We start from the raw sequence: 21,881 nt of genomic DNA, 5'->3' as shown, positions 1-21,881 counted from the left end.
AAATTTCCTCTTAATTCACGTTTATCAGTAAGACAAAGGGAAATAAAACTAAGAAAGGAAAACCAAAATAATTCAACAAAACATATTTTAAGTGAAAACAGTCTGTGTTTAGTCTGATGTAAGAGTATCACACAGGAAGCATCATTTAAGCTTCTCTAGAAAACCAATGAAAAATAATTGTTTTTAATTAGTAAAAATTCTGTTGAACAAAGATTTTTTGTATTATAAGGTCATTTGTCTAAATCTGATACTCATTTTCATTTGGCTTTTAAAGTTTGTTTACATGACTTAATACAGAGGAAACTCTTTCTCTGAAGACTTATTTTAAATTCTTATGACGTGCCAGTAAATTGTCTTAAAGTAAATGTTTATTTTATTTGAGGTCCTGACTAAAACTATTTCGGTACGTGTACGTTATCCTTTAGTGTTTGAATATTCCATTTCTTCTGTTCTCTTAAGTGTTAAAACAGATCGAGTATAATATGATTTCAAAGTGAAAAAATAAATTATAAAAAGTTACTCTAGGGCCTTCCCTGGCGGTCCAGTGGTTGAGACTCTGTGCTTCCACTGCAGGGGGCACAGGTTCGATCCCTGGTTGGGGAACTAAGATCCCACGTGCCGCGCGGCAAAGGTACTCCTTATTCTCAGCAGATTCTCACTTAACATTTTATGGAAGCATAGGCTTTTCATTTCTTATAAAGAGAAAATTGTTAGATGGAAATCTTTCCAAAATGTTTCTATATGAAATTTGGGATAATTTTGATAGTCAAAATACAAAAAAAGTTCGTAATTCGTGTTAGATATGCAATGATTTTAGTAAGTCAACGTAAGTATCAGTTTACATAAACTCACTAAAAATAGATTCTCATAAAATTTGGGAGATCTCGTGTTCTCACTTTTATTGTTTATTTATTATTACAGATTAGAAAAATCAACAGAAACTTCCCTGTAAACCAGCAGGTAAGATGGAGAAACACTCGCAAAGCCGAGTCGTAGGTTTCTTTCATTTTATCTATTACGTTAATAGAAGATAATCTTGATTGCATTTACTTTTATGTGGAAATAATTGGTACTGTCATTTGCCATCTTCAGGAAAATACATAATTTATTAGATTTCTTTCATATTATATAATATACCTGGTTTTTCTAATCATACTAATCAGAAAAGCTTTTGAGCTAAGTGAATTAAGTCAAAACTATTTTGACAAAACAATTGTATTTATCTGAACGCAGTGCTGAAGAACTTTGACAGCTGTTTACATAAGACAGTTTTACTGTATCTTAAACATTTGGGAGACCTATGTTTAGTTGACCTAAAAGTTAAAGGGAATTTTCAAAATTGGCTGATGGTGTTGAAAATGAGGCTAAATTAATGTGTGGAATGAAAATAATGTCTGATTAACCAAGCTAAGAATTTAGTTGACTTATTGGACTAATAATTGATGTTAGAATAAAATAATTGATTATAAAAATAACTGGTTCCACTTACAATTTTATTTTGCTAAACTTAACTTTCATTGCTTCCGTAAACATAATATAAGCATTAATCAGAATAAGAAAAGGAAGCGCAGGTTCAGCTTGTGGACTCAGAGTCACCCTGTCTGGCACGTGTGACAGTGGCAGGGAACCCATGGCTGGACACAGACGTCTGACACTTGACATCAACCTCAGTTTGCAACCGCTGATCAAAATCTAAACACCTGCGATATTGATTCATAGATGGTACACCCGGCGCAAGTTAATTTCCATGGTAAAGTTTTAAAAATAATCTTCAGCTTGTCAAAACAGGTTGCTTTTCTTATCTAAGCCTCAGCTCCCTCATCTGTAGCATTTGTGTAAGTCTAACTATCTCACATGTTTATTTTTGAAAAGTAAATGATAACATGTAAATTTCTTAATATATGCCATTATTTGCATTAGTGTATTAAGTGTTTAAGTGTGTTCTTTGCAGTAGAGAATTTATGTTCTGGTATAAGTTGTATCATTAACGACGCCCAGGCTGCCCACAGAGCCACGTGTGACCGAGCTAGGAGTGATCAGAGCCTTGGAGAGCGCACTGCGCCTACAGCTCTGACCTGTCTTCCCCTTGGTGTGGCCCCGGGTACCCGGCACGCCTCCTCGGGCCCCGCATCTGAGCCAGCCGGTGCTCTGGGTAGACACACAGCAGTATGGGTGTGTTTGGGGCCTTGTTCATAGCACAGAGACCAGGCTCCAGCCCAGAGCATCTGATGCACTAGCTCCGGGATGATGCCTGGGAAACTGGCTTTGTTGCTCCCATCCTGTCCCAGGTGATTCTGAGGCTGGGAGTGCACAGGTGACATCTGGGAAAAACAGTTTAACAGTTTCGCAGGGCTAAATCAGAGGGGAAAAGTCATTAAGGATAAGTTATTCAAATAGAAGCCTCAGCCGTGAGGGAAGAGTGCCAGGCCCAGGACTAGACAGGGTCGTTTCATAGTCACAGATCTATGAAAATGTAGACCTACTCATTTGGGGAATCCTTGTCAAAAATATGAATGAAGAATATTTCCTTAAAAATGACTCTAATGTTTGTGTTATCACTTCCCTTGCCCTTTAGACCCTAAACATGTGAAGTGTTTTTTGTTTTGTTTTGTTTTTTGCGGTACGCGGGCCTCTCACTGTTGCGGCCTCTCCCGTTGCGGAGCACAGGCTCCGGACGCGCAGGCTCAGCGGCCATGGCTCATGGGCCCAGCCGCTCCGCGGCATGTGGGATCTTCCCGAACCGGGGCACGAACCCGCGTCCCCTGCATCGGCAGGCAGACTCTCAACCACTGCGCCACCAGGGAAGCCTGAAGTATTACTATTTAGTGTAATTTAATGACTGTGAATATTTCATAACCCTGACGACGCCAGAGCTAGGCTTTATTTACGATGGCAACGACATGGAACACTTCCTACACACGCCCTTCAGTGACTTGGGACCGTCCTCGCCACCTCTGCATGTATCTAGGTTTTGAATAACACGGAGCGAAGTCATAAGAATCTGAAAAAGCTTGCATATAGAACAAATCATAATAAAACCTGTTTAATATTCTAACTCATACATAATAAACACAGATAAGCATAAGAATTTATGGGTTTTTATTTGCTAGCCTTTTAATATTATTATTATAGTGAAATTTTATTTCATATATCTTAGTATCTCACAATTATGAAATTATAGTGAATTCTTCTTGGCACTTTAATAACTGAAAGCGGGAGTTAATAGATTTTTCCCTCACTACCTTCCACCACGTTAATGAAGTCTTTCAGGAAATAGGATTAGTTTATAGTTCGACATTCATGTATATGCATAACAGGAAAAACTCACCTGCGTAGTGTGAGAGCGATGCATTAGGAGATCAAGGTACATCCTCTACTTAAAATCTGAGCCGCGTTAAGGAATAAAAATGAAAATCATACATAATCTCATTTCTCATCCAGATTCAGCACTCAGACAGGACTCTTACCTTGGACTAGTTGCTTTCATCTCAAACTTCTTCCTAACTTAATTTTCATGTAGTGTTCTCTGAAGCTCAGATTTGATATAAATATGTATGTTTATACATACGCTTTTTATTAAATAACTCAGACATAATGTTAAAGTATTTAAGTCCCCTCATATCTGTGATACTCTAGGTCTCAAACAAAACCAAAAAGACATCATCCAAGATACATTAGAACAGAACTCTCCTGCTTCCTATGGGATTTGGTTTTGATTTTGTGCCGCCCGTGTGATACATGTACCCCAACCAGAGAAATTAAAATAAAAGCAAAACACAAAGGGATCTGGAACTGGAAAAAGTCACTGTGCGCAGCAGGGGCCAGTGCTGGGGACGAGCTCTTCAGGGACACCCTCCCATTCCAGGGGGCATGAGACTCTCAGTAAGACCACCTCACGAAGAAGAGATTTTAATCAGACGTATAAACCATATGAGCAAATAAACCATTAGAAGGGAAAGCATAGTGTGGACATTAAAGAACAGTCCACAACTATTTTTACTTATCATGTGTTGTGTTTTTTTAAAAAATAAGGGAGTGGAAACTGTAAGTCCAGAACAGGAGATGGTGTCCAAAAATGTGGATTTGCAAAAGAACCCCACAGAAGTTCAAAAATGAACAAAATATGAGTATATTTGACATTATAATCAATTAACCAATTGAATAATAGCACAGATACAAATGAAGGTAAAATATGTAATTGGAAATAGCACATCTGAGAGTATCATCAGAATGCAGCACATACAGAAAGGGGTGAAACTATGAAAGATAATGTAAGGGTTGAAGTTTAGAATGAGAAGCTCCAAAAAAGGGACGTTCTGCAGAAAGACTGGAAACGTGTGAGAGGCGGCGTGTGAAGAGAGACGGTGGCTAAGCGTTTCCATACGTCATGAGATAAGGAACCACGCCAGCCCCGGAGCCTGATGAGGACAACCAGAGCCACGCCCCCGAGCGACCCGAAGCAGCTTGCACGTCCCGTCAGTGCGATAGTGACCCGCCATCAAGAGGGTGAGCTGCCTCACCTGGCACCTGTCTAGAAGACTCTCCACGAAAGTTCATTAGGTGCCAATGGCAAAGTGAAGAGCAGGGAATAAGTAGCCGCTATCTTTAATAAAGGGTGAAGCATACACGTTATTGTACAAGAATACAGCACCTCAAGAAGATTTACAAGAACCTGGTAAAGCGTCTGTCTGTAAACCTAAGTTGGACACACAGTGACACTGCCCACCACACCGTCTGTGAGGATGTCTGTGACATTGAATGGGATCTGTTGTCTGCGCCTCGTTGTATGAATATGACTCGTCCTCTGTGTTAACTGAGCACGAAGCCAAGACTCCTAACCTTCTCTACAAGGGTGTCCAGGAGGGCATCAGAGCAGTGAGTCATGGTCAGTGACTCCAGGCCCCCGTGAGGGTCTCAGTTGCATACGGAGATGCGGGTAACTTGGATCAGATGTGGCTCATAAATGCAAGTGACGTAGGCTCAGAACTCACTTTCTGGAGAGGTTGAAACAACAGTCAGCGTGATGTCGGAAAGCCTAGTGCAGAGGAAGAAAACACTGGCAGGATTGCTCAGGCTTCCGAGGCTGCTCTTGAGCATTTAATTCAGGGAAGGGGCCTGTTCCAAAACCGGGGAAACGGGAGCCATGTCTTCATCAAAATTCAGGTGCAAGATGAGTCTAGGGTGGGTGTTCGGTGGTAATGAGAGAACCATTGCAAAGTCTCAGGCCACTCTCAAGGTGTTGGTCTAGCGTGATTCCAATGTGTGCTTTCTGAGTCTGGAAGCGTTAAGAAAGGCTTGGCTGAAGCTAAGCCTGTGGTGAGGGCAGAACTGCAGGGCAGTGTGGACGGCTCACGATGTCCTGAGTTTATGTTGCCTTGATTTTGAGATTTAGAACAGACGAAAGGAGTCTCTTGCAACAAAAGAAAAGAATAACTTCCCTGAGCTCTTGCATTCATTACTGAGAATGTATCCCTTGTAGAGGACATTGATAAATTGCAATATGTATTTGAAAATGCAAATGGAATAGTGTGAATTCAATTGCTTACGATTTCATTATGGTCAGGCAAATACATAAGAAGACAGAAAATGTACAAAGCTAAATTTTAGCTATATTCTCCATATCTTAATGAATTGGTGAATACAGATATTTTGTGAAGCACAGATATCATCAATTAGATTTAATTGATGTATTAATGTTTATAAAAACCTTTAATACATTTAAATCTTCAGACATTCTCATATAATACTCTTGGTGAGAGTATGAATGGTTACAAAATTTTTGGAGGGCAGTTTTATATTAAGTACCAAAATTTAAATTGCACATTTCATTGGGCTCAACGTTCTTTTTTAAAGGATGTTAGCAGAAAAAAAATTTACATGTAATAGAAAGATAAAGACAATTGTCCCACCAATATAGAAATGATTACATAAATTTGTTACAGTCACTCTGTAGATTATAATACCACTATACTCAAATAGGTCTACATGTACAGAAATTAAGGTTCAAAAAAAAAACACTCACCCACACGATGAATTCATCTGTTGGGGCTTTTTTAGGCCTATGTGCAAACATTTCTTTTAAAGGTTTAGGATGATTTCTACGAGATGGTTACCCCCGAATGTCTCCAGAGAAGGGTGAAGATCTAGAGGAGAGTGAAGATCCAATTTTCATGTTTTATTTTACATATTCTGTATGTTTGACTTATTTTTAATGAACATTTGTATAGATATTATTTATTAACTTAAAAGTAGATATTATTTATTAACATTAAAAACTTGAAGGACTTCCCTGGTGGCACAGTGGTTAAGAAACCGCCTGCCGATGCAGGGGACACGGGTTCGAGCCCTGTTCTAGGAAGATCCCACATGCCACAGAGCAACTAAGCCTGTGCGCCACAACTACTGAGCCTGCACTCTAGAGCTCGCGAGCCACAATTACTGAGCCCACGTGCCACAACTACTGAAGCCCGTGTGCCTAGAGCCCGTGCTCCTCAACAAGAGAAGCCACCACAATGAGAAGCCCACGCACTGCAACAAAGAGTAGCCCCCGCTCACCACAACTAGAGAAAGCCCACACACAGCAATGAAGACCCAATGCAGCCAAAAATAAAATTAAAATTTTCTTTTAAGTTCTAAAAATAATTTTTAAAATAAGACAAAAATAATCACGTTACATATAACTTATTACACAAAAATAAGAAAATCTAGATGATTTTTTGTTACATAGCAATTCTTACAGTTTTAAGTAAATTTTGTCTTAATTATATTTTGAAAAAATGCCAATATAGTTCTGAAATACTACAGAAAAGCAGCACTTGATGTTATTGAATTTGAAGGAGATCCATTCTCTCTAGATTAGAATGCCTACAATTCTCACGCCATTTGCATAGCAAGGAATCAAGAAAATGTTTTTTCACCAAATGTGGAGACTTTTCTGGTTCATTAACTTTGATTTCATCCTCAAAAATGAGTTATAAATCTAGAGGGAGAGTTAGTTTGTCAAGCCAGCCTCAAAGTATATTCTAACAAATTGACATATAGTAGAATGTCATGACAACACATGTAGTTATTTTTCACTATGCAATGAGCAATGACCTATACTGAAATTCGCATTTTAATTACATGATCCTACCTACTGAGGCATGAGTTAATTTTAATCACAGTTTAAACAACAGGCAGATTTAGGAGAATAAATAAAATGGACATGCTTAATATGGATTTGTTGTAATGACAGAAACTAAGGTTTTTTAAATGAAAATGATTTGTATTTCTTACACGCTGTATAATAGTATATTTTGTTCCATGAGCAAAACAATAAATGCAGTACATGTTTCAAAGCATATGCAAAATATAACAAAAAATTAGTACTTAATAAAAAGCTTAAAGGATTATGGTAATGTAATGTTTAAAGATAAATAGAGATGTTGGGGAGAAGTTTTCCTCTAGATAAAATGATGTAGTATATTTAGAAGTTAATAAATATTCAATATTCTATGATAATACATTAGAAGGAAAGGGGATCTGGAATAGATGTAGCTGTGGCTGGAAGAAGGAAAACAGAAATAAACCCTTGTTAGCTTTTTTTTTTGACGATTTAAGGCAGTTCAATTAAAACCTCTTCGGGTTTCCATGTGGAGAAGCTCTTCTGCTAAACCTTTTATAGGGACTTGAAAAGCGGTTTCTGATGTATGTCAGATCACGCACTGCGGGTAGAGAGATGAGAAATCCTCCTTTCACAAGAACTCACCAATAGCTTCCATTCACTCTGAATAACAGCAAAGTCTTTACAAGAAAGCATCATTTAGAGTTCAATCAAGAGGCAGAAGCCACTCCAGTTATTTGAACAGAGAGGATTTAATGTACAGAATTTTAACTAGACATCAAGTGTTAAACATGTGAATGAAAAGGTGGAAAAAAATCACTACGGTTTTCACGGAGGTAGCAGGAAGCAGCCTCACAGGTAGGTCTGATGCGATGCTGAATTCTGTTTGCTAGTAGTCTGTTGAGGATTTTTACATCTGTAATTCATCAAAGTATCAGTATTTAGTTTTCTTTTTTTTATAGGTTCTTTATCTGGCTGTCATATAGGAATAATGCTATCGTCATAGAATGGAGGTATTCCCTCCTCTGCAATTTTTTGGGAGAATTCGAGAGAGATTGGTGCTCATGTTTTTTAAATCTTACGTAGGATTCACCAGTGAAGCCATCTTGTCTTGAACTTGTCTCTTTGGGGAGGTTTTGATTCCTGATTCAGTCTCCTTACTATTTACACGTCTCTTCAGATTTTCTGTTTCTTCACGATCCAGTGTTGGCAGTTTGTGTGTTTCTAGGGATTCTCCCATTTAACCTACGTTATCCAGTGTACCCGCCTACAATTATTTATGGCACTCTGTTACAACACTTCTTATTTCTGTCAAATCGGTAGTAACAGCCCCGTTTCATTTCTGATTAACTTATTTGAATCTTCTCTCTTTTCGCTTCAGCACTATAGCACGTACTTGTCAATTATGTCGATCTTTTGGAAGAACCAACTGTAGGCTTTGTTGGCTTCTCTGTTGTTTTTCTGTTCTCTAAATGTTCTTTAAAATGTAAGGTTAGGTTGTTTTCACTGGAATTAAAAAAAGTATAAATTTTAATATTTGTTAGAGAATGCATTTCATAACCTATAATCATAAGTTTAAGAGCAACTTCAGTGTAATTTACATCTCTTTGGTGCCATAAAATAAGGCAGTGAGGTTCTAGTCAGTGAGTTAGTTTTAACAAGACAATAACTGGCAAGCTTCACATACGACTTTAAGTAAACACATACTGTTCCTACAATATACTTTAAGTCCCCGAAAATACAGTGTCCTGTAACAACATTTATAATCCAAGGTTTACAATTCAATAATCCTTAGAATTATTAAACCAAACATGTCAAGGTTTTTGTTGTTAGTAGTAAATAGAACTAATAGAGAATAAGTACAAATTTAAGTCAAAATTTTTGATAACTTATATGTAAGTATTCACTTTCATCTCATTGATAAAACTTATTTGTTAACCCAATGCTCTGCATTCCCCAAAATGCTTTTGAATCCTCAAACTTGTAGCATGGAATCCTATCTGAACTTTAATAAAAATTAAATTACAATTATTTTAGGCTTCCAATAACTTATTTCCTCTTTAGATACAATTTAATTGTATTAAAACATCTGAGTATCTCATAAGCATGAAGTTACAGAATATAAAAGAAAATATTCAATATAGTAATCAAGAAATGCAGTTTCCTTTGTAAGTGTCCTGGATTTGCCCCCTCCTGCTCCACGCAAACACTTTAAGAATTTTCACAAGCTGCCATTCTTCACATCATTTTTCTTTTTTTTTTTTTGGTTCGCGGGCCTCTCGCTGTTGTGGCCTCTACCGTTGCGGAGCACAGGCTCCGGACGCGCAGGCTCAGCGGCCATGGCTCACGGGCCCAGCCGCTCCGCGCCATGTGGGATCCTCCCGGACCGGGGCACGAATCCGCGTCCCCTGCATCGGCAGGCGGACTCCCAACCACTACGCCACCAGGGAAGCCCCACATCATTTTAACATAAAAATATATACCAGCTTTTCACAATTTTTCTCTCTATGAAAAGAAATACTTAAAATAATTTTTATGTAATTATTTAAAAATAAATGTTTTCACTATGAGAAATTTAAAAATACTTCAAAAGAGAAAGAAGAAATATGGGTCTTATAATCTCAACATATAGATCTTATCATGTTTAAAAAATTAATATGCATTTTGTGTATATATCATACATTATGTAATATTTACTTGAGATTTTATTTTTCTCATAACTTTAAAAATTATAGTCAATTGCCTTATTGTGAGCTTTTCCTATATTCTTTCAAAAATCTCATTTTCAGTGGTTCTATCAAAGTATGTAGGTGCAATCTTCTATTAATATAAATTAATTTTTCTATTTCACCCTCCCAAACATTGATTCAATAAATAGCCTTGTGTGTGCTTGTTCATATGAATTTCTGATAATTTCCTTAGAAAATTGCTAACAGTAGAAATACTGAGTCAGTAATGATGTTCATGGGTATAAGTATATATATATATGGTTATATCTCACCGAACTGTCCTCAACATTTGTTATAAAAGTATCGCCCTGCAGCCACGTTAGCGTGGAAGCTGTTGCCATTTGAATTTCAGTGCCTCACACTAGAATCGATGTATTTTCTCTCCTTTTGTGTGATGATCGAGTTCCTCACCTCTGGCAGGAAACCACTTCTCTTCGCCAATAATAGCAAGTAGCCTTGATAACTCTGTTTTGCAGCTCTAAAGGAATGTTTCATCTGCTCATGTATCAAGAATTTCTGTTTCTTCTCAGGGTCACTCTGGCTACATATCAACTGGTCAGCTTCTCTAGGATGAGCAAAATGGCCCTGGAGGTCATTTTAAGTCTGGGAGAGGGAATGTGATACTTGAAATTCTCTCAGAGAATGAGGTGAAGGCCAGTTAGGAGAGTTATCATGGTAGTACTTATTCTTAGAAAGTTTAATCATTTTTTGTTTTTTTTTAAGAAGATGTTGGGGGTAGGAGTTTATTATTTATTTATTTTATTTCTGCTGTGTTGGGTCTTCGTTTCTGTGCGAGGGCTTTCTCTAGTTGTGGCAAGCGGGGGCCACTCTTCATCGCGGTGTGCGGGCCTCTTGCTATCGCGGCCTCTCTTGTTGCGGAGCACAGGCTCCAGACGCACAGGCTCAGTAGTTGTGGCTCACGGGCCTAGTTGCTCCGCAGCATGTGGGATCCTCCCAGACCAGGGCTCGAACCCGTGTCCCCTGCATTAGCAGGCAGATTCTCAACCACTGTGCCACCAGGAAAGCCCAGTTTAATAGTTTTGAGCTTAAGTCGTCCGAAGCAGTATTGATGCCACTTTATTGAGCTATCGGATTCTAGTCCTGAGGAAGACCTTCTGTGTTGTGTAACCTGATCCTCTATTTCTAGCTAACGAGACTTATTTCACACCTAACTCCCTTTATTTGTAAGTTAGCCCCTTCTATTCACAAAGTGCATTATTTAAAAGTTTCCTTAAAATGACAGGAAGTCATGTTCCAGGCACTGTCTACTCAGTGACACCATGGTGTCCTCTGGAGGACACGAAGGTTTCTCTCTCTTCCATGTGGAGACTTTCATATAATCAAAGACATATTTCTTCCTCTAGGTCTTTTCTCCTATGACCTAAACATACTCAGTTTCTTTAGCTGTTTAATTTGCCACTTGCTTTCCAGAATCTTCAACATGTTTGTTGAACTTTTCGGAGCATACTTTAATTGACCCATTTCCCTGTTAAACTATGATTCCAGAATAATGACAATAACCATGGTCTGTTCCTAAGCTCTTAACTTATCCTATTTAATCCCACGTCACACGTAAGTGTTAAGTTCTCTGACCCCACCTTGCAGATGGGGGGGACCCCGACGGCATGGAGGTAAAGGCTTTTGAGCAGAATTACAGTTACTGACATGACTAAGTACTGGACCCCAGAAACGTGAATCCATCTAAATTACTTAGCATTCATTGTTTCAAATGTAGCACAAACCACGTAGATCACAAGAGGTCTGTCACTCCCCTTGCTGTAAGCATTATATTTAATGAATATGGTGGAGAATGAAGTCAACACTTGACACTTACATCAAATCATCTACTTATATTAATCTTTCAGGCAACTACTTATTTTTTTCAGAACTGTTGCCATCATAGATTACCCCACCCTTACTCATGTAGTGAACATTTTAAGAGTAAGTGAATACTTTCACATTTAATTGTCTTAAATTCCATCGGTTTGTTTCCGTCTGACAGAAAGTACTTGTATCTGCTTCTCCACTCCAGTGTATTAGCTGATATTCCCAACTTTCTGCCACTGCATTTTGATTAGAATATTTTCTGCTTTCATCCAGATTAGCCATAAAATTGTTAAAAGTCACCAGGGTGTTCTTATATGTTTAGATATGATTCTTATAGCTAGGATGGGGATAGGAGTACGTGTGTATTAGTTATTTTTTAAACCTTCTTTTAGAAAACAGACACCTCCTATCTTCCCTCTTCCGAGTGTCACTGTGGCAGTGGAGTCCAAACACTCCCTTTAGCAGGTACTCATTTTCAGACGGTCACCTCGTTGTTCAGTGTCTCTTCTGATACCAGAATTCAAACCCAGGCTTGCCTGTGTGAGAGCACACACTGTTCCAGGTTATTCTTCTAGATCCAGGAACTTCCTAGAGATACATCTGAGCATTCCCACACTCACAAGAATTCTGTGTGTCGGATTTGCTTTGCACAGCAACCTCCTTTTACTATATATTCTGTGTCAATTTGTCAAAGTATTTCACAAGTTCGCTGAGAGTATTAGTTATGGGCCGTTATTGGCTGCATGTCGAAGTAGGTGACAGGCAGCAATGCAAGTGAAGATTACACAACTGAAATCTAGCAAAACGTGTTCCTGGAGTGGGAGAAAGGACACAATCTCCTATGTTGTTACTTGGGTTTTATCCACTCGATCTGCCATGGAAAGAAAATGTAAATCAAAGCGTCAGTTTATTTCTTCTCATCGTTCCCGTTATTTCCCATTATTGATGTTGATGTTTTCTTATTTGTCATTTGTGATAGATTACACATTTTATTATTCTGAAGTGCCTGTCAGCCTCACATGATACTTTTTCCCCCTTTTCCACTCTTTTCTGATATAGGCAGGTATTTTATATTTCGTTTCTGATATCTCATTCCTTCCGGCTGGCATGTCTGCCTTTGCTCATCTTTTTATTTACAACTTTCCTAAATCACTTTTTTACATAGTTTTTGTACATGTTACATAGTGTTGTTTTGCTTAGTGAACTAATATGGCAGACAGCTTCTTTTAATAGATAAATTTACTTCATTTATAGTAATTAAAATAAGAGATGTGGGCTTCCCTGGTGGCGCAGTGGTTGAGAGTCCACCTGCCGATGCAGGGGACACGGGTTCGTGCCCCGGTCCGGGAGGATCCCACATGCCGCAGAGCGGCTGGGCCCGTGAGCCATGGCCGCTGAGCCTGCGCGTCCGGAGCCTGTGCTCCGCAACGGGAGAGGCCACAACAGTGAGAGGCCCGTGTACCGCAAAAAAAAAAAATAATAATAAGAGATGTGAGATTTAATTCTACAGTCATATTTTTATTGGTTTTAATAAATAAATTGTATTATTTAATACTCCCTGCATGTTCCTACTTTTAGCTGAGAAAGGTCTACCTTACTCTAATCCTCTAATTCACAGTCATTCTCCCTTTCACTAGATATGAGCTATATAATCCCTAATTTGAAAAATGAGAGACTGCATACACGTCTTACTTTTCCTTTTCTTCGTGACCCTTCTTCAGTAAATTACTTTATATTTTTAGTATATTTATTTCATAAGTACTTGATTTTTAGCACTAAATGACGTTTTGATAACTGGTTATAGCAGATGATGACATTAGCGTAATTACACTACTGGTGGTCCCCTTTCCCCGACCACTGCCAACTATTCTTATCCATTTTCATTTCATTTTTTTTCACTTTCAACATTTAAATCCTCTTTTGTAACAATAACTGCCAATTCAATTTTAGTCTGGTTTTCTACAGACCCAGCACCATCTATGTTTGCTTTTTCTATTCATCTCATTTCTCTGGCAGGCAGAAAGTTACCTTCTTGTATTTTCTATAGGAAACTCTCTGGGGAATAATTTTTCCATTTGTTTGTACATGTTCAGCATTTTTAAACTGCACCCTTTATTCTTGAATAGCATGTTGGTAGTGGCAGAAAGTTCACATTTTTTGTTTCTGTCAGAGCACTACTCCACTGTCTTCTCGGGTTAAATTTTTCAGTCGAGGTGACTGAGGCTAAATTGGTTTTTCTTTCCCTAAGGAGGCTTCTTCACTGACCTGGCCAAGTGGACGGAAAGATCCTCTCGTTTTCTTTGAAGTTTAGTAGCTTATCAACTTAGGCCTCAGGATGGACTCTTCCGGTGCAATTATTCCTGGAACACAGTGTGTCTATTTAACTGGTAGATTCAAATAGTTGTACATTTTGCAAACTTTTCTTTAAATATATCTTTATATTTTTTTCCTCTTGCTTGAGCTTCTCTTATTCAGGGTCACTAATGGTGTCCATATTGAGTGTCCTTTACTTCTTCTCCATACTTGCCATTTTCTACTGAATCTTGTATATTCTTCATCCATTTCTACTTTATGTCTCTCATTTTCTCAATCCTGTCCTCCACTCCTAGTTGAGTTGTTGGCAGTGTCTATTTTGACAGTATGTTTCAATTCCATCTTCATTTCTGTGAAGTAATATCTTTTCCGTTTCTCTTCTGAGATAAACCAGCTGTTTCTTTCTCCCTCTTGCTTTACTGTCTTCCCTGTGGTCTTTAGATTTACCCACTTTTCTTGTTATACAGGGGAGATGTTTTTTTTTTTTAATTTCTCTAATTCATGCAAATTTTCATCACAATTTAAATTTTGATTGCAATCAAATTACATATTCTTTATCTTGAAATGAGAGTGTCTGTTCATCATCTCCCTTATCTTTTATTAAGTTTAAAGAGATACCATGGGTGTTCCTTTAAATGAAGTGAATTTTTCCTGGTCCAGCCTGTAGCAGAGGAAACAGCTCTAGCAGACATACAGAAACTTTCCTGAAACAGTGGTAACACAACAAATCCTTACTGACCATACCCAGAGAGTTAAGGCAACATACTGGTTAGGGAAAGAAAAACATTGCAGAATTCTGTGCGTGTGTGTGCGTGTGTGTGTGTGTGTGTGTGTGATACCATGTTTGCTGATATAATCCTGTGTGCCTCTTATGATGGGAAGTTATTTAACTGTGTCATCAATGCTATGCATCATCTCTGTATGCTGAGAGAATGACTGAAGGCTTAACGAATTCCCTGCTCACAGAAGCCTCGTCTCAGCCCTGGTCTGCTCTCCCCACCTTGTAAGAGCCACACCAAGCACTTCATTTTTGCCTTCACAGCCGCGTTGATTGGCCACCACCTGTGCTCATAGGAACTGCAGCTTCCTTATTCTCTCTGCTTTTTAGCATGCTATACTGTAATGGGCATATTTCATCATCCAAAAATGCCAGGGAGTGATACTGTCTGATGGACTTCGCTGCCGTGTCAAAGGAAACAACTATCTGAGCTCTTCCGATATTATTGTTCCATGTGACCTCACCACCCAGTCCAGGGCCCAAGCATGGGAAGTAGCTGATTGTTTTTTCAATTGATAGATCAGTTGATTTTCTCTAATATCTGAATAACTTTGTAATTATTTTCAAGATTCAGTTTCCCTTAGGCTTGTTGTCGGTGAGAAATCAGAGATGATAAAAGCTAACTAGGAATTTGTGAAAGGTTCAGATTATTTACATAGTTTCAGATAAATAAATCTATGCAAGACTGTAAATATAAGATGAGGCCTGAAATCTTCATTTATGTCTCTATCTGTATCTCTGGGTGATAAAGGAAGGATATCAAAGGTTAAATCTCCTTGAAAGGGAGAGAAAGGTGGATTAACTTAGTTTAAGGTTTCAAGGGGAGACCAGAGGACAGAAGTTGTCAGTCTTGAGCCTCCAAATCCTGGCCATCACCGTGTGTGATAGTAAGCGCCGCGTGGTATCTAACCAAGGGCTTGGGGTTCTGCAACCAAACTTCTTATCTCCACACTTCTTACCGGGTGAGTGTCCTTGGTGGTTGTCCTAAGCCCTGTCTTCTAGTTGCCTTATCTGTAAACCAGTTGTTTTAAAGTATGATGTGATTTAAGAGGTGTAAAGGGCTCAGCTTTCTGTCTGGCACATAGTAAATATACCAGCTTTGGTTATGTGCTTTATATATAGATATTAATATTGCAGAAACGTGAGGCACCTGGGTCACGGGAGAAAGTTCTCCATTGATTCTCACAACCAGCTCTTCCGCCGAAGGAACATCAGTGTCAGTGGCCGCACCCAGACTGCGGGGGATGCGATGAGAACGCCTGGTGGCAGCTACGCCCCGGAAGACAGATGGGGGAGAACGGCTTCTCTGTTTACACAGGGCCGTGAAACCACTGCCCCCAACTGCTAGAAGGAGACAGAGACAACCTGTCTTTCTGAGGCAGGATGGAAAGAGCCCTGGGTCTCCACCTAACCTTTTAAAATGTAAATGTCACTCCAAGGGCCAGATAAACCCAGGTGTCTCTGAATTTTGTGACTCAGAGTCTCCAAGCTCTGGGCCCCTTTCTCTTTGAAATGAATGTGTCCAGGGAGAGAGCCACCCAGTCTCCCTGGCACCCGGGGCCTTAGCCGGCAACTGTCTGGCCGTAACCATTCAGCCTCTCAGGGAGATAAAGCAAGTTTTATTATCCTTTCAGTTCCGATGAGAACAAGTAACTAGACAAAAGGCTCCGGTTCTAATTCTCAAGGTATATGAAAAGAAAAATGTCTCTAGTAAAAGTAAAGACAAGCGTTCTAACATTCTTGTCTTTTTCTGTAGACGTTTTCTTGTCTCAGGAGCTAGGGCTTTTTTACAGGAGCACTGAGAAATCCAGAGAGTTTTATTTCCTTGTAGTAAAGTGAGTGGACACAGATACTTTGCAAGTTAATACATCTTCTTTAACGTCATTTTCTTCATAACCACCCATCGTGGTGCCCACTGTATTATGAGTCTAGTTTAACTAGAGCACACTTTGTACGGTTGCCCAAGCAGTAGTCTTTCCATATTGTGGAACAGTTTCTAACATTTTGTAGACGGCATCAAATTATGACAATGAGTGACTCTGAATCCCATAACCAAAAAGTGTACTCAAGGGGGTATTACATGTTAAAAGGGGAAGTTAGCAAAGGATACGTAAAGACAAGCCCAGTAGGTGCAAATGTTTTTGTTTTTAAATATACGTGGATAGAACAACTGCTATATTTTGCTTCCTTTGTCACTTCCTTAAGGGTGACTTAATTGACCAAACTGTATAATCCTTTTCCCCTGATATGTGAAAGAAGATTTAAGTGATTAGTGCCGCAGAAAAGCACAGCAAGGATGTTCCTGTAAGAGAATCATTCATCCCATTTGGGGTTTAATGGATTGACTCTATGCTCCATAGTGCACGCACTGCAGAAACCTGCTTTATTGCCAGAATTCCCTTCCTACCAGTGTTTATGGTATAGGCACTAGCCCAGTGCTCCCGTCCACTGTGTTCTACTGGACTCGTTTCTAGTGCCTTTGAAGCCTTAGAGTATAACCCAGATGATGTGGCTAATATGTTAAATGATTCGTCATTAAGAAATACTTTGAAACAAGCTCACTTCAAACAGAAATACTGCACTGTTTAGTTGTGTATTTTTGCAGTATTTTTCAGCTGAAGAACAAAACAGCTCAAAATGCAAAACTGTCCATTAAATTATATTTATAGTTACCTTCTAGCTGCAAAAAGTAGATGTAGGCTTTGGAAATGGGGGAATATGTTATAAAATGATAAATATCATGTCTTATACTTTATTATCTTTTATTAGCTTAAGAGAAATATATTTGGTGTGCTCTTCCTATCATGAATAACTCAGGGCCAAATATTGTAAAACCAGTAAAATATATACAAACCCAAAGCTAAAAGTAGGAAGAAGACTGTCATATTCAAAAAGAAATCGTGGCTTTACAGCAAACGGAGGCTGATGCCGTTTGTGTTCACTTGCAGGCCCCAGGTGAGGTGGGTGGCAGCTGTCCTCCCGGGCTGGGTCCCAGGTGGGAGGACTGCAAGCCCATCTGAGTCAGACAGGTGCTACTGAGGCACCAGAGCTGGGGAAGAGGAGAGCTGTCAGTGAGAACTGGGCTGAAACATAAACACAGAGGGTGAGCTAAGGATTCAAAAGTTAGGTATGAGAAGCAAGGTGTTAGTGGAGTGAAGCAGGTAGGCGATAGTCAAAGAGGAGAGTATCAAGTCAAGTTGTCTGTGGCGTGTGTGTGCTGGGGCTTTGCGTCTACGGAGGTCAAGGCAGGACAGCTTCCAAGGTAAAAAGAACAGTGTGTGGCTGGACAATCGACAAGGGAAGGAATCATTTTATACTAATGAAGCCTAGGAAGACGTGATTTTCAAGTGAAAAGTGATCATTGTGTCAGGCATCAGAGGGACCCAGTGACATGTGAAGGAAATGCATCTTCAAAGTAAGGGCTGCAGCTCATGTCACGTTTCCCTTGAAGACTCACGGAAATAGATCTTCCAGATCAAGGAAAAGACACAGCAGGCGCATCATGGGAAGGGCGCCCGTGCTTTGGGGGACATTCTCTCTGGCCCTTTTGCATTTCTGCAGGTCTTGTGAGCACACATTTTGTTTCAGGCTATTTTTTCAAGGGTGTTTACCTAGAAAGCAGACTTAGAAAATGGACATGGTGCTTCCCTCAGAACCAAGGGAAGATTTTCTTACCTTCCATTTGGAAGTCTTGGAAGGTAGAGATGATATCTCCCTCCAGAGCAAAGGGGGGTTGTGCCTACAGCCCGTTATAAAAGATTCAGGTTCCCTAAAGTCAGGGATCCTCGCATGTGATGCGACCCATTGTGTGCAGACACATCTGACACAAATACGCGGCTCCTCCTGGTGTTTGCTGTGCCATGTTGATAAAGTCCTTTGTCTCTGTCCCAAGAATACACTTCTGCCAGCACCCATAGACCCGTGAGAACTCAGGAGCTGTTGCAAAACCTCACACCCTTCCTGGTTCACAGCGGTTTGCAGTGAGGATGAGATGCTGACAGAAACATTGCTTTTTGGTAGAAGAAGGGTGATTAATTAGATCTGAAAGAAGTCCATGCACCTCAGCAGCAAACACGTTGATTGCCTGTTAATGAGAATTTTTTGTTTGTTTGTTTTCTGTGGGTTTTTTTGCGGTACGCGGGCCTCTTGCTGTTGTGGCCTCTCCTGCTGCGGAGCACAGGCTCCGGACGCGCAGGCTCAGCGGCCATGGCTCACGGGCCCAGCCGCTCCGTGGCATGTGGGATCCTCACGGACCGGGGCACGAACCCACGTCCCCTGCATCGGCAGGCGGACTCTCAACCACTGCGCCACCAGGGAAGCCCTGTTAATGAGAATTTGAGATGCGGTTCCAGGCAGAGGACTGGGAAGCAGATTAAAGAGCAGCCTCCTGAATTGAGCATCATCAGATGTTCTCGGCTGTCCTTCAGGTGGGGCAGCCTTGCCCTGCCCTCCGGCTGCAGCCTCAAGTCTGTCCCCCTGTAGCAACTAGATTTGTGCTGGGGCAGCAGAAAGGTCTGACCCTTTTCAGACAACAGTTACAGAAATTCCCCTGCGCTGAGCATTAAAGAGGGGAAATTTATAGGCACTATGGGGAGAAATCCGGTGGATAGCTCTGTACCTGGTTCACCTGGGAGATGAGAAGCGGGTGCACGTAATGTCTCATAAGGAAGAATGACAAAAAGGGAAGAAATGCTCCTTGCTTTCTAGCATGGGGCGTGCTGCGGGCTCTGTCGCTCTTGACTCCACCCTCTGGATCCTCGGAATCACTCTTTCCTTTTTCATGAAAGGAAACCCACATTTGCACCTGAGTCATTTCATCAACTGCTTCCTGCTAATAGAATTTAGGGATTCCAAGAGGCTCCTTTAATTCTGCATTCGCTCTGTCCCTCTGTGGTCCAAGCTGGTGGTGTTCCTGCTGAAACAGCTTTCTTAGTAATTCCTAGGGCTCTCATAGATCTCAAAAGCATTCACTCTTCAGGACAAAAGCTAACTTCACAGATCTTTCTGAGAAGGTCTCTCTCAGCCTTCTGCTGAGGTGTCTGGAGACAATACCCTTAAGACCCCTAGAGACCCTCCAGTTTAGCTGATGAGATCTCTGAGCACATCCTTAATCCCTGGAAAGGACCCTCCGCGAGAAGTTTTGATCCTTCTGAGATCTGGGGGAAAGGTTGTAGATCACACACCTAGGATTTCCTCTGTGCTAAAGTTTCAGGAGCCGCCCGACTTTTATCGTATTTGGGCATCTGGAGAGGCAGAGACTATTCAGAATCGCCAAGCCCTGGTTCGTTATGTCTGATTGTTCTTCACCAAGTTCTGCCCTTCCTTCTCTCCTCTCACATTTTATGTTCGAGGCAAGAAGAAACCAGGCAGCATCTTCAGCATTTTGCTGAAAATCTCCACAGGTGTGTAACCGGGTATGCATAATGACTGACGGTTTTTCTTCCACGTAACTGCAGGAACCAGTTTCACCAAGCTTCCTGCTGCTACACTGTCTTCCAGTTTCCAATAACACGTTCCCGACTTTCTTCTGAGCTCTCTTGCAGATAGCTTCCCCAAGCTCAGATTTCTGCTGACGGTCAGTTCCAGTTGATGAAGGCTTTTACGATGTGATCCAGGCCCCCTCTCTTGTCCTTCACCCCATACTTTTCCAGCTTCCACCCACTGCTTCTCAATTCCAAGCTGCTCCCACCTTTTAGGTATTTATTAAAGCAGAACTCTACTTCTGGTACAAAAATCTGTGTTAGTTCTCCATTGTGGTACAGCAAGTGACCATGCATGTAGTGGCATTAAACAACACACGCTTATTATCTCACAGTTTCTGTTGGTCACGAGTCCAAGCTTGGCTTTGCCAGCTCCTCTGCTCGGGTCTCCCAAAGCTGCAGTCACGGTTCTGGCCTCCACTGTTATCTCACATGAGGCCCTCGGCCCCTAGAGGCTGCCCGCCATTCCTAACACATGGTTCTCTCCACCACGTTGGCTTCTTTAAGGCCAGTGGGCGTTGTCCCTGCTGTTTCCAATCTCCTTTAAAGGGCTTACCTCATTCAGCTCCTCCAGGATCATTTTCCTTTTGATTAAATTAAACTCAACTGATTAGAGGCTTTAATTACATATGCAATATCTCTTCATCATCACCATAAAAAGTCACCATATGATTAAGGAAGTGGCATCTATGCTATTCATCGTTTCCTACATACACCTAAGAGAAGGGCTTTATGCAGAGCGTTTCCTACGTACACCTAAGAGAAGGGCTTTATGCAGAGCGTTTCCTACGTACACCTAAGAGAAGGGCTTTATGCAGAGCTATGGGCCATCGGGCAGCATGGTAGCATCACTTTTTAAAAATCTTTTATTCTTTTTAATAGATTTATTAGTCCTTCAAAAATTCTAAATGATGCTTAGGGATTCTCTTAAAACTTCTGCGTGATCACCTAGAACAGGATCCCATGATAATCTGGAGACTCAAGTAGTACTAGTTGCATGAATTAATCTCTTCATTTTCCATATCCTTTATGGTGTCTGGCAAGACTAGGTGGTCAATAAGGACTTGATGACATCTTAGGAAGAACTAATGTAGTCATCGTCTTCTATTTGCATAAGTAAGACACTAAGTTTTGAGGAGATACCTATACCTGGTTCCTGAGATAGACCCCCGTTACCATTAGATCATAAAAGCAATTTTAAAGAATTATATGCTTTATATAATAATGCTTTTAACAGTTGAGAAAATAATTAATTAATTATAACAATACTCATTTCTCTAACCGTTATATTAGTTAGGGTGAGTAAGCCGCCATAACAGAGAGTACCGAAAGTGTGATGTCGCAAACACAATATAACAGTCCAAGATAGGTGTTCTGAACAGACAGGCAAATTCTTTCCTCACTGTGATCCAGGAGCTCGTCCTGTAGCTCCGCCACCTGCCAGGGTCTTGGTATCAAAACGCATCCAGTTGGAAGAGCAGGATACAGGAGCCTAGCCTGGAAGTGGTCCCCATCACCTCAGCCCCCAACCCACTGGTGGTTCTAGTCACATGGTCTTACTTACCTGAAAAGAAGCCTAGCATACGTGGCCCTTCTGGATACCTCGCTGTATTTTTCAACTTCATTCCTAAAATCATCTCTAAATCTTAGCA

The 21,881-nt window shown here is 40.4% G+C and overlaps 1 protein-coding gene across 8 annotated transcripts in view; it reads left to right on the top strand.

Moving 5' to 3' along the window:
- The window catches only part of SNTG1 (syntrophin gamma 1), a 462,794-nt gene that overhangs the window by 369,970 nt on the left and 70,943 nt on the right, over positions 1–21,881 (top strand). For all 8 annotated transcript variants that reach the window (XM_079902226.1, XM_079902222.1, XM_079902224.1 and 5 more), the window contains one exon: positions 922–960. In XM_079902226.1, coding sequence (XP_079758352.1) covers positions 922–960 — 39 coding nt within the window. The remainder of the gene's footprint in view (positions 1–921; positions 961–21,881) is intronic.

The sequence above is a fragment of the Stenella coeruleoalba genome (assembly GCF_951394435.1).
Source record: "Stenella coeruleoalba genome assembly, chromosome: 17".
Taxonomy (NCBI): Eukaryota; Metazoa; Chordata; class Mammalia; order Artiodactyla; family Delphinidae; genus Stenella; species Stenella coeruleoalba.
Note: the sequence above shows the minus strand (reverse complement) of the source record. Positions and strands in the feature narration are given on the sequence as shown.